At 41.5% G+C, this 12768-nt stretch overlaps 1 protein-coding gene across 1 annotated transcript in view; it reads left to right on the forward strand.

Moving 5' to 3' along the window:
* Positions 1-7608: 7608 nt before the first annotated feature.
* Positions 7609-12768, forward strand: part of LOC147899315 (intraflagellar transport protein 172-like) — a 440631-nt gene continuing 435471 nt past the window's right edge. Inside the window, exon 1 of the mRNA XM_087377692.1 lies at positions 7609-7691. Within this exon, the coding sequence (XP_087233818.1) occupies positions 7609-7691 (83 nt within the window). The remainder of the gene's footprint in view (positions 7692-12768) is intronic.

Raw genomic sequence — 12768 nt, forward strand, 5'->3', positions numbered from 1 at the left:
ATTTCAGCCAGTAGGATGGGGTAGGATGTCTGTGCCTTAAGCCCTAACTCCCCTATTAGGAATTGTTTATGTAAAGTTTCTATTCTTTCCTAGTGAATCCTAGATAGCCCAAGTGCCCAAGTGGGGTATCCGTAAAGGATTACTGTCTGCATAAGCATGGTGTACAGAAACTTTCTCATTTCCCAATTCCACATATGCGCCTTCCTGCATTTATTTTGGAAGCTATATAGAGCTTTTAGACCTCCCAAAATCCTCCTTTCCCCGCATGCTTCCATTTGTAGTTGTCAGTGAAATCCAACCCTAAATATTTACACGAGTTGACTATTTCTAGGGGCTCCCTTCGAAATGTGACATCTACTTGTTTGTTACGTTTCCCGATGACCATTACCTTTGACTTGTCTATATTGACTTGCATTCCCAAGTATTTGCAAAACTCTCTTAGTGCATCTAGATTTGCTTACGGGCTCAACTTGTTCTTTGCAAGAGAGGGAGAGAGAGCCACACAGAGAGAGAGAGAGAGAGAGAGAGAGAGAGAGAGAGAGAGAGAGAGAGAGAGAGAGAGAGAGAGAGAGGGAGGGAGGGAGGGAGGGAGGGAGGCACAGAGAGAGAGAGAGCGAGAGAGAGAGAGAGAGAGACAGAGAGAGAGAGAGAGAGAGAGAGAGAGAGATTAGTAACCACAACACATACATTAGTTTGACTAACTATAGTTAGTCAAACTAGCTAGAGTTAGTCCTTTAAGTTAGGTTATTTCAACCTCTTCTCCCCAAAAAAAAAGAAAAGAAACAAAAGGGAGCCCTTGGGTAAAAATTTGCCCGTTTTTGCTTCTATGTTAAGAGCTCGTATCTTGATCACTTGGAGGCCAAATTGGACCTTGTCAAAGCCCACTCCTTCACAAAAAACATCAAGAAACCAAGAAGGAACTCTTCATCTAAAACTAAAAACTAACCTAGGTGAACTCATGAGCTCCTAAGGCATGCCTATAACTGATCTAGGAGACTAGACCTAAGCTCTGATACCATGAGAAAACATGTGTGCCTCGGGATCTATGGAGCGCTCTAAGGTGGATGGAACCTATGTGGAGACATGATGAAGAGAATGCTCATGACATGCACCTCAAGTCAATTAGGTTCTAATATAGATTAGCTTGGACTCATAAACAGAATCTTGAGTGAATGTTCATTCCTCTATTGCAATGTGTGTTCTCAACAATACATGATAGGCCTCTTATATAGAGAGTGCCCTTCGAATAGTCAACACTTGTGGGATCCTTTGATCCACATCTCTCCTTCTCAATCCACGTCTCCACATCATGCAGTCCACATCCTAGGGTGGCTACTTTGATTCTTTCCTTTACCATACCTTAGCCTCTAATTATGTGCTTATGGCACCACAACTCTCAACAGAGAGTACCGCTAGAGGAAAAAGCCACTCATAAGGAAATTTCTAGTTAGTAGATATTAAACAAGGGCTCAAAAATTGGCAAATGGTAAAGCCCCTGATTTATAATGCATCAAGAGGGGAGGAGGCCAAATTTTGCTTATGTCACATGTTTAATGAAGCACCCCAAGAAGGATCTCACCCTCTTTGAATAGAAATACCCTTCATAAAGGAGGTGAGAGGGACAAGATTAGTAACTAATGGTGAGCTCTACTATGGCTAAACTCTTTCTAGGTAGCTTTTAGGTGCACATTTAGCACAATTGACCATCTGGTTAGTACTTATGGAGGAATTTGACTAAAAGGTGAAGAGCTATTTTGTTGCTTTATTGATTTCAAAAAAGTCCTTAATATAACCTGAAGGCTTAGTCTATGTTAGAGAATGCAAAACATTATAGTACCCAAAGAGTACATGCAAGTAGTTGTGAAACTTTATGAGCATGTTCGGTGTCATGTCAAGATGAGAGAGCACTTATATGAGATCTTTTCAATAGTGTTGGAGTAAAGCAAGGTTGCCCACTCTCATCCACATTGTTTGGGATTTGCATTGAGCATGATTGCAAGTAGGCCAAGACATGGAGCTAACATTTGAAAAAGTATCTCTTTGATGCATTGGGTATGCCGATGGTGCTTTACAGGGTACAAATCTGGGTGGGAGCTTATCCAAGTCAGTTTGGAATGAGGTGAAGAAAATTTGGAAGCATTTCATAACCAATTTCCTTGGAGTGAAAGACACTATTCCATATTCCATCCTATGCTTAAAGATTGGCTCACTAAACATACAACATGTTTTCCATCATGTGTAACCAATCATATGACCTATCATAGATGTATTGGCTTTTGTTATGCTCCCATAGGTCATATTTAGCCTTCATGGATGTTAAAACAATCATCAACATCATCATCATCTTTCTCTCTCTCTCTCTCTCTCTCTCTCTCTCTCTCTCTCTCTCTCTCTCTCTCTCCCCCTTTAATTACACTTCCTACTAAATTTACTCATGGGTTATTTTTTAGACTGAACAAAATCAAACAAACATAGCCTTAATACAAGTTTGAGACAAGATTCCAACATAATCATAATATGCCCCATATGTCAAAAAAGAAATTTGAAATGCATGTATAGGGAATAATTAAATATATAGGGGAATTGACAGCATTGAAAAGGAGAAAAGGAGATGGGGTGTTAAACTACATTGTATACTTTCTCACCCCTCTGCAAATCTTTACTCTCTCTCTCTCTCTCTCTCTCTCTCTCTCTTTGAGTCAGCTCCAAGACACAGTGAGGTGGAGGAGGAGGAGCTAACTGATATACGAGCAGCCTAGATCAATGAGAGAGGGACGCAGAGACCCACCTGTGGCACGAAGAGCGACTAGAACACACTCTATTGAGGTTATCATAGCTTTCCTCAAGGGAGACCGTTTGAGACAAAGGGTCACTTTGATCATAGCCCAAAGGATTCGGAGATTGAGGACACCACCCCCTTCCCCTCCACCATAGCGTGAGACAACTTGATAGACTTAGATCCGATATATTTTTACTGCTCATAGATGAGCCACCACGGTGTTGGGCTTTGGTTTTTGAGTCCCAGCTCTCAGCCTACTTCAGTTAGTTTCTTATTTATACTTGATTTTGCTCGAGCTATTGAGCTTTGTAGATCAATTTAGCACTCAGCAAGGGCCCTAGGGTGCCCTTTGCTCCAACCCATTGAGGCTTGCATGAGTTTTTCCTTTTTGGTGTACTTTGAACTTGTTCCATAGCCCACGAGGCCCCTCGTGGATGTTAATACATCTCTCTCTCTCTCTCTCTCTCTCTCTCTCTCTCTCTCTCTCTCTGCAATAGTCTAAAACAACACTACTCTTTGTTAATCCAAAGGTGGTGGGAGGTCGAGGATGCTTAATATCAAGTGTTTATTTGGTTTGGGTCTAAGGAATTATGGAATGTGGGATATTTGATAAAATTCCTTCCCCAATGTTCAATTTCCATATCATGCATTACCATACATCCTATCATATGCAATCATTTAAGATGTGATTTTGATAATGAATTGAGTTTATCATGACATTTGTATCCAATCTATTTTTTGGTGCAACTTGAAAGTCAGTGATTTGTATGAAAGTGACACCCATTGTGCAAGTGGGCATATGTAGTCTATTATATATAAATCATACCCATGATGAAAGTGGGCATAAGTAGTCTATTATAAATTAGGGCTCTGTGGCATAATGCTACATCCACCTTCACATTGTGCAAGTGAGCATAAGTAGTCTATTGTAAATTACATCCATTGTGCAAGTGGTCATAAATACTCTATTAGAAAATAGACCCATTGTGCAAATGGGCACAAGCGGTTGATTCTAAATTAGAGCTATATGAAAAAACCACAAACTGTGGATCAATCTCAATGCCACATCCACCATCACATGGCATATTGCAAAAAAAAGTTGGGAGGACTTTTATAGATTTTTGCCTATAGGATTTGTCCCTATATGAATGAGTACATTGAATTGCTCAAGCCCTTGGTTTGACCATAGGCCACACCCCAACAAATGAGACCCATGATATTTCCTACAAATCCCATGGCATTTCCTACAAACATGCTTGCAAATAGAAAGTTGACTTAAAATCTCACACAATATATACAATTAATAGTAGCCAAAGTTGATAAAGTACTTAATTTATTGAACCAATTTGGTATACACATTAATCACATAGGCTAAGCCCCTATGGTTTCAAATTCTTTGACTTGCTCTCCTAGAGATATAGCTATTGATACATTAAGTAGGCAACCTATAGGCTCAAGAGTACTAGAGGCTATAGATAATAAGTCTTACGAGAGAAGAGTCATTTGGATCTAACATAACTTGTATTATCTTTGTGATTTCTTGCCCATAACCTTGGACAAGAAATAGTTGCTAAAATGGGTACCTAAAAAAAACAAATATCACATTATACTATGATTGAGATTCAATTATTTTGAAAAGAAGATACAATTATGTTATGAGTTTTTAAACTTGGACACATTCTTGTACCAAAGTTGAAGACTATGACTAGGAGCTAAAGTTAAATACAACAAGATGCATTAATTCCTTCCGTTGATTAGTATAATGAATACTTGGATACAATACAATTCCAACTTTCAAACTCCCAAAAATACAAATCGTAGACTTAATATTTTATTGCCAAAATATGGCCTTTATTTATTACATAATAAAAAATATCCCTTCACTTCGTAGGGCAAATCGGGTCCTAGTGGATCGTATGTATTGCCTCGTGATGTTGAATACACCAATTTAGGTTTGTTCTCATGGTCCATGTTAATGATACTTTAAGTTTATTGAATATCCTAAGTTTGCATCTCTTTGAACTATAGGCCATTGCATGCAAATATGAAAGCATCAAAGGAAGATGCATTACAATTGATTCAAGTATATAAAAATGCATGTTTAGTCTCAACTAATTAATCTAACTAACCAATCAAAGTGAATAATTATAACAATATCTAAGCAATGATTGGGAATTCTATTTTGATGAGGTCAACCACACTGAGTTTGCTCTTGAGAAAGCTCTCTTTGCCAGCATACACTTGTTTGTGGTAATCCAAAACTTGTTGTTCATATAAGGCCACAACCTTGATATATCTTTGGAAAGAATGCTTGTGTTTCTTAAAAAAGAGCAACTTAAGATAACACTTAGAGAAAGAAAGAATATATAATGGCTACGGTTTCTTTGAAAAATCATAACTTTCCTGATATTAATGCTTTCACCATCATTCAAGCACCAATATTTTTTATTTTTTGCACATAACATTCACATCCCAAACAACTGCTTGAATCTTAAACTTGAAATTAGAGGAGATGTATGCCCCAACCCTCAACTGCCTATAGCAATGTCATAGAGACCTCATTCCTTTAAAAGGATCTAGGGTATTTCAGGTCTCTTCCTCCAAGGCTTATATACCTTGGTATTGAATTACTCACTTCATATTTGGGATGGATTCTTTGCATATTTGCGACTTATCACTTTTAGGTGAGGTTCTATTGGCCCTCTCCCTTCTTGTTGCACCTTAATGCAATTACTCATGTTTGCACACGTTCTAACACATTCATGTCTATCTAGAAATACTATTGAATGAAATGACAAGAATGACCTACTAGAGTATTTAGATATTCATTAACATAAGGCTATGAAACATAAAATATTAGCTCACATAAATTAACCCAAAGTAACGTCTCTAACTCGAACCTATCTCGCGGACTAACAGAGATGGAAGTCGAAGGGTATGTGAGCCTGAAAAGTTGAGGATGGAGAGTCGAGAAAAATATATTATGAGGGGTTTTCAAGAGCATTTTGCTTTTTATGCCAAGTGAACAATCTACAAAGGTGCTGTGAGGGGGGGAGAGAATGAGGGGGGAGCACACGGTTGACGAGAGTTCATGGGAACTTACATGGATTAGGGTCCCTCCAGCCTCTTCTTATTGGGCAGTTTGCAAGAGTGCCCCAAACCAAAGACTCCCTACCCACGCAAACAAGAGCGATGGGTGGGATGTTGACCCAACCTTTGAGAAACCATCTTTGGTGGTGTTTAAAACAAGATTCCATTTTATAGGAATTCATTGGTCCAACTCAGTCTTGCATTCTAGACAATAGATTATTAAAGTCTTTGAAAGATCAATGGGTCTATGAGACTATAAGAAAGTTGATACAACAAGCTAAAAGAGTGGAGCTACTAAAACAAGCATCATCACCCATGCTAGATGCTTTAAAAAATGCCATATAGCCATAGAAGGCACCAATACTACATAGTCCTAACATAAAAAGCATCACCATCATCATTTCAAATTAGATCCAGTACCAAGTCTGGTCTAGTATATATGGAAGATATTTGGAGGCCTCTTGGAGGTGAGGTCATGAGGAACCCAATGACTGGCTTGGCTACGGTTGGAGAAGATAAGAGACAGAGTGTTGACGGTTGTCGATATGTGTGGATTGGTGTGCCCTCCTGGCTCTAACTCTATGTCTAGCAAGGGCCATGGTAACTCTTGTGCGTCGTGAAGGTTGAGCCCAGGTCTAAACATGGAAGGCATGTCCCCAAGCATGATTTGTACATCCTCCCTCTATATGGTGTGCTGTGTCGCTGGCTTTGGATCTCTACCTCACTGACTACCTACGAGATTGTGATTTGTGGGATTTGGATGAAGAACTCTTTGATCACTCTCTGAAGTGGGCCTGTCTGCGTCCCCTATCCCTGTCTCCGTAATCTGAGTGGGTGCTCTTGATGCCTAACTGCCTCATGGATGAAAGGTGGCTACGCATCTCTGATTTGGATAGGAGAGAAACTGGGAGAGCATAGTCCAAAGCTATCTCTAGAGAGACAGTAGTAGCAACCTTGGATCTCATAGTACTTGGGCACCTAAAGATGAAATGGTCCTCTGACTTGATCTCTTGTAGATCACACAAGGTACAAATTCGCCTTTCTCTAGGTACTCCCTTAGCTCGATCCACTCTCAATTTAGAGTCGATGGAATGAAACCTGAAACTGCCCAATAGAGAATCTCAACGAGTGGGGAAGATGAATATGAGTATATCGCAGAAGATCAATGAAGCCCTCATCGAAAATGTGCAGGCCTAATGATATGGGTGGCGAAAAAGAGAATTGCCCACCATGTGGACTATTAGCATGTCATAAGGTTTTTATCAGTAGCTAGACATATTCACTTGCTTCGCTCCCTTTTCGGTGTGCGGATGTGTCAATAGGTTGTTCATCATATTCCCCAATAAGTTTCTGCAGGGTTTCGGGTTTTAGGGGGTCTGGACTGTACGGCGGAGATTAAATCGGTGCCAATAGGCAGCGAAAGGTGCATAAAGTGTGAGCAATAAGCGAGAAGTTTGAACGAGAGGATGACACGCAAAGTCAAAACAATGAGAACCCATGTGAAGGTTATACAAAATAGACAATCAAAAGTGAGCCAAAGCGAGGGAAAGAAGGCAGGCGGTAAGGACAGGTGTAAAGGGGAGGATAGGAACAAAGGTCGTTGAGATTCAGTGGACTGTGAAAAGGGGGTGTTCAAAATTCAGTTGGCCTGCACTGTTCATCTTGTCCAGCTTCTTCGTCGCCCCTCAGCTCCACCTCCACACTTCCATACCACCACGCACCTCTTGCCCTTCTCCAAGATGCACTTCCGACATTCCACCACTATCCTTCCCCCCTCCAGCGGTATCGCAAAAGTAACCGCCTTGGCTTGGTCGCCCAATAGGTAGCTCCTCACGATGCTTCCTAGCTACACGCAAATCTATCTTTAATGAGACCCGCATCGAGAAGGGTGGAGAATCGCGACACCATTGATTTTGCTTCGTTGCTTTTCTTTTTTTATTCATGATGTCCGTTCACTGCCCTCTTCCCTGTTCAAAAGCCTATTGAAACGGTATCATTGCGTGAGCGCTTCACCTTTTCAGTCTTCTGCGGTTTTTTGATCACTAGTTACACGGAATTTTACATTTAAATGTCCGCGTGACGAATTATCGCATTGCATGGAGCTTCGCTAGCTTATGCTTTCATGGCCGTCTTGAGCTCAGATTACCCCGCTTCATTTACCCTGTGGATAACTCCGCAATAGTTACACATCTTGAAATCTAATTCTAAATCTTGTCATAGCGAAGTTGCAGATCACTAGTTGGTTCCCTCAACTGTCAATTTATAGCAGGCCCTGCTGCTTAACACTCTTTCAGTTGGCCCGTTGTACTAGGATATATACTCCAGGTTTATTTTCTAGCTTGGGTGCTAAGTTTCATTGGATGGCACATACATCGCCTTTTAGACAGTCCTTTATTTTGGTCTGAGTTTCATTCAAGGGAACTTCACCTGCTGATTCTAGAGGATGACACATTTTTTCAGAAAATAGAATCTTCTAGATGAAGCTCAGGGATTGGCCCATACAAGGAGAACAATCGGCCTAGATTGAGGACTCATCCTTTCAGGGAAAAATATATGATGCAGAAGCACTAGAGGGTGGATGACCACCACATGATCGGAAGGTTAACTGACACCATTGAGGATGACGATGAAGGACTTGGAGGGGACAACCACCAGACAAGAGGACCAGGAGGAGTTGCACACATCCAAACAAGAGGTATGGACCCTCCATTGGAAGCTTAGAACCAATATGGCGAGGAGGATGTCCAATACCTCAACTTTTGCTAACTTTTCCTATCTGATATAGGTCTCACCATTATAGAGGATCTTCCAAGAATGACATATGAAATGGAGTGATTACCTTATCAGGGAATGATTCCAGTAGTTTCCATCCCCAGTCAAATGGATAGACAGAGATCTACAATCAGCTCACCTTCAATGTTCTGAAATGTTATATCGCCAATTCACAATCTAGATGGGAACAAATGCTGAGATTTTATGTCTCTCATTCACAATCTAGATGGGAATGCTTCTTCCTTTGTTCCAAGGGATACTTGATGACACCCACTCCACCAGTGTGGGCAAGCAACCTTTGGGAGAAAGTTCAAGACCCTTTTGACGAGGAATTTTGAGAGGGTGTAGGCAGTGGATCGCCCAATCTTATGATCAAATCATGGAGACCATCAAGGACCAAATTTCCAAGGCTCAAGAGTCGTACCCACTTCAAGCCAACAAACATAAATGTGAAGTGGGGTACAAAGAAGGGCAGTGCGTTTACCTTGGCATCATGAAGAAGCACCTCAAGCAGATTAGGCAGAAGTGTCCTAATATCTCACATCAAAGCTTGGATCCTTTTTTATCCTTCAAATCATCAATGACGTGTCTGTGAAACTCTAAATGACAAAGACATGGACCAGGCACCTTGTTTTTCATGTGCCATGGCTCAAGCCATATTTGGTTCTAGCATTGGCAATCATATGTGGCTCAAGCCATATGTGGGTCTAGCATTGGCAGTCAAGCAGCCGTAGATTGTGGGTGAAACTCTAGTTGCCAAAGACATGGACCAGGCACCCTATTTTTCATGTGAATGAGGCTGAGGCACCATCGTTTCTATGCCATCGAATTCAAGCATCATAGCACGTGTCGTTAACAATTGCTTCTTTGATTATTCTAACTTACTAAGAGGATGAAACCGGCCTTTGGGGAAACCCAAGGGCGGTGAACAATTAATATAACCAGCAAATATCATAATTTCAGCCACTAAGAGAATTATTATAGCCAACCAAAAAATAATAACAGCCGAACAAATAATCACAGAATAAACACAAGGAGGTAAATTGCCCCTGCAACCAAATTACAGCAAAGGCACTCTTTTGCAACTATACAAAACCAGCCAAATATTCGGTTCACAGGCACTTCCATCCTGCTATGCAATCAGTTCATGTCTCAGATAGGCATCCCAGTCCAGTGCAAAATTCCATGGCAACCCTTATCAAGTATCTGGCTGTTCAATTCTAACCTGGCAGCTCCAAAGGAGTCCTGGCAGGATAGAAACCAACCGAGTCTATCCTAGCAGCTCTAAAAGAGTCTTGGCAAGATAGAAACCAACCAAGTCTGTTTTGGTAGCTCTAAAAGAGTCTTGGCAGGATAGAAACCAACCAAGTCTGTCCTGGAAGCTCTAAAAGAGTCTTGGCATGGCAGAGAGCAGCAAAACAACCAACAATGGCTATTCTTGGCACATGTTAATAAGGCAAAAGATTCTGAAGTTTCAATTCCCTGTTGTTCAGAGTTGGCATGCAACACCAGACCTAGAAGCTGTCCTGGCAAAGTAGGCAAAATTAATCTGGAGCACTCTTGCCTGAAGGCGAATCCTTTCTAGCAATTCCTGGCGCGAATATTCAGGCAGCCCTGCAACAAATTGCAAATCATTGTGGTTGTTCCCTGTCTGAAAGCGAATTGCCCCAGCATGTCTCTGATTGGAAAACGAAATTCCCTGGCAAGTCCCTGATGAAAACCGAAATTCCCTGGCAAGTCCCTGACTGAAAATGAAATTTCCCAACAGGTCCTGACTGAATAACGATTTCTTATGGTAGCACAAAACGAATTCTTTTGGAGGCTACTGGCACAAAAGCGAATTTGTTTTGGAGCTTCTAGCAGTCCTGCAGCTCTCAAACAGCACATGGACTGCTCTGGCAGTAAAAAATCAGCTAGGCAGCTTGTTAGAACAGCCTTGGGTCACTTTCTCAGCCTGTGACCTATCTCTCTCTGTCTTTCTGTGGTCCAGAAACCAACCCTGAAAGCAAGTTTCGACTTTTCTGCTTGCATTCCAAGCCAGCTAGCCAAACATGGCCCATTGAGCTATTTTTAGCACTGGGATTTTTTCCTCTCTAACCTTTAGTCCCTTGCCTTGGCCCATGGAATTAATTGCGTTGAAGTGGCTTTTTAACCATTTTAATCAATCTGAGGCCAGAGCAATCACCGTAAATTCCTAAAGCTACAAAATTCACGTCCCGGTGATAGAGAAGATGTGTCTTCCCTAGTTCAGCACAAGAGGATGTCATGGAAATCTTTCAGCCAATGGCATGGCTACGGTGCTAGCAACTTTGTAGACATCCTACAGCCCCAACAATAGATGCGGTAAGACAACAGGTTACCGTAAAGCAACTGACATCATCCGCAACATGATGTCATTTGCACGTACTGGGACAAGTGCAAGCACTACCACATGTACGTATAGAAGATGGACCTGCTGCAGCCAACACCCAAGTGTCACATGGCAGTCAGGGCAACTGACAGTAGTAAGGAGACTAGTTGGGCTCCAGTAGGAGGGGTGGGCTAGATCAGTATCCAATCGTCCAGGACGGTTGTCAACAAGAGGAGGGCCCACTCTATATAAAGGATCACTCTCCCCCTCATACTAGGATCAGTTCTAGTCTCTAGTAGCAGTCTACAGCCGCCTCAGCCAGTGCAGCTGACAAGGAGTAGAGGAGCCAGTGCAGCTGACGAGGAGTAGAGGAGCAATCTGAAGATCTCCATGTCTATAGGAATGGTAACCTTCATACAGTTGTATTCTCACATATGGGCCACAGGTACAATACTCTATGGCGGAGGGGGAGGCTATTGCAGCCCAATGCCGCCTCATTCTCGCACTCACCCATAGCAGAGCACATGAGTTCTTGTGTGTTATTTTCTTTACATTTCATGCATTCTTCTCAGTAGAAAGGTAATAGGCTAGAGAGAGAGCAAGGTAGTCACCTGGCCTATTACATGCATGTTATAGAGCAAGGCCTTCTCGATTAAACTCATATTTTCTTGCACTATTGATTTAAGTCTCTACAACACAAGTTTAAAAAGCCGTAACCTCTACACTGGCATTAGATCCATGCTCTTAAATATTGGGATAGGATTTGGGTCATTAATTCGTCTTGGGACAGGCTTATACAGATTCCTCAATGTGGCCCAAATGAATCTCTGGCTGTTTGAGGTAATTACCTTTCTTGGCTTCGCTGATCTGACAAAGTTGATATGTCCATCAACAGAGTCTATAGACAAAATTGTACAATTTTTTACAATACACCAGCAAGGCTGGTTACATCTTCCTTTGGTATAAATGTAGGAGAAGAGGGAGAATGAGACTACATGAAGACTCCAAAGGAAGAGAGGTGCTTTTAATTCTGCAGAAGTTTTTCATTTAGGTCTAACCACATCTAGAACTAACCAAAAAAAAAAAAGTCCGTTGTCCATACCCTTTGCCTTCTGAAAGTGAAGGCTTTCCTCAAATGGCTTCAGCCCCTTGATTCCTTATGTAGCTAGCCTTGGAATTTTGAGTTTTCAGCATTGGTCTTTAGGAGAGGGGATGCAATGGACATCCAAGGATCATTTAAGCCATCATGAATCCAATGCCTAGACCTAGACCAAGACCAATCCCTATCTAAGTGGAAATAATGGCGTTGTAACAACTAAAACAGTTGGTTAGAAGCTGATGTGGGAATATGTGCTCCTAGAGCATCAAAATGTATGTGGAGGTGTGTTAGAATATGAAGCCAAGTTGAGTGAGTTTGGTGTGTTCTAGTGTGTTCTAGTGTGAGTTCTAATCTAGTATGTCCTATGGATGCCACGTGTCACATTGGGAGTTATCCCATATGCACAGGTGTTCATATGTGTGTGTGTGCTCTATATAAGAGTTGTACTTGTCTAGTGTCAAATCAATCAAGTATCAAGCTACAAGCTCTTTGGTCTACATGTGAGTACTTTCATTTTGGTTCATTGCTCTAGTCATTTCATTTCCATTTCATTATGTCTCTCTTTGAGTATCACTTCCTCTCTCCCTAATCTACCCTCTCTCTCTCTCCCTCTCCACCATGTGCCTTCATGTGGTATCAAAGCCTCCCTTCCTACCTTCTTCTTGCTCTATCTAGAGG

Source organism: Dipteris shenzhenensis, chromosome 8 (assembly GCF_047967505.1).
Source record: "Dipteris shenzhenensis isolate YYH24624 ecotype China chromosome 8, Dip_SZ_1.0, whole genome shotgun sequence".
In the NCBI taxonomy this organism is placed as follows: Eukaryota; Viridiplantae; Streptophyta; class Polypodiopsida; order Gleicheniales; family Dipteridaceae; genus Dipteris; species Dipteris shenzhenensis.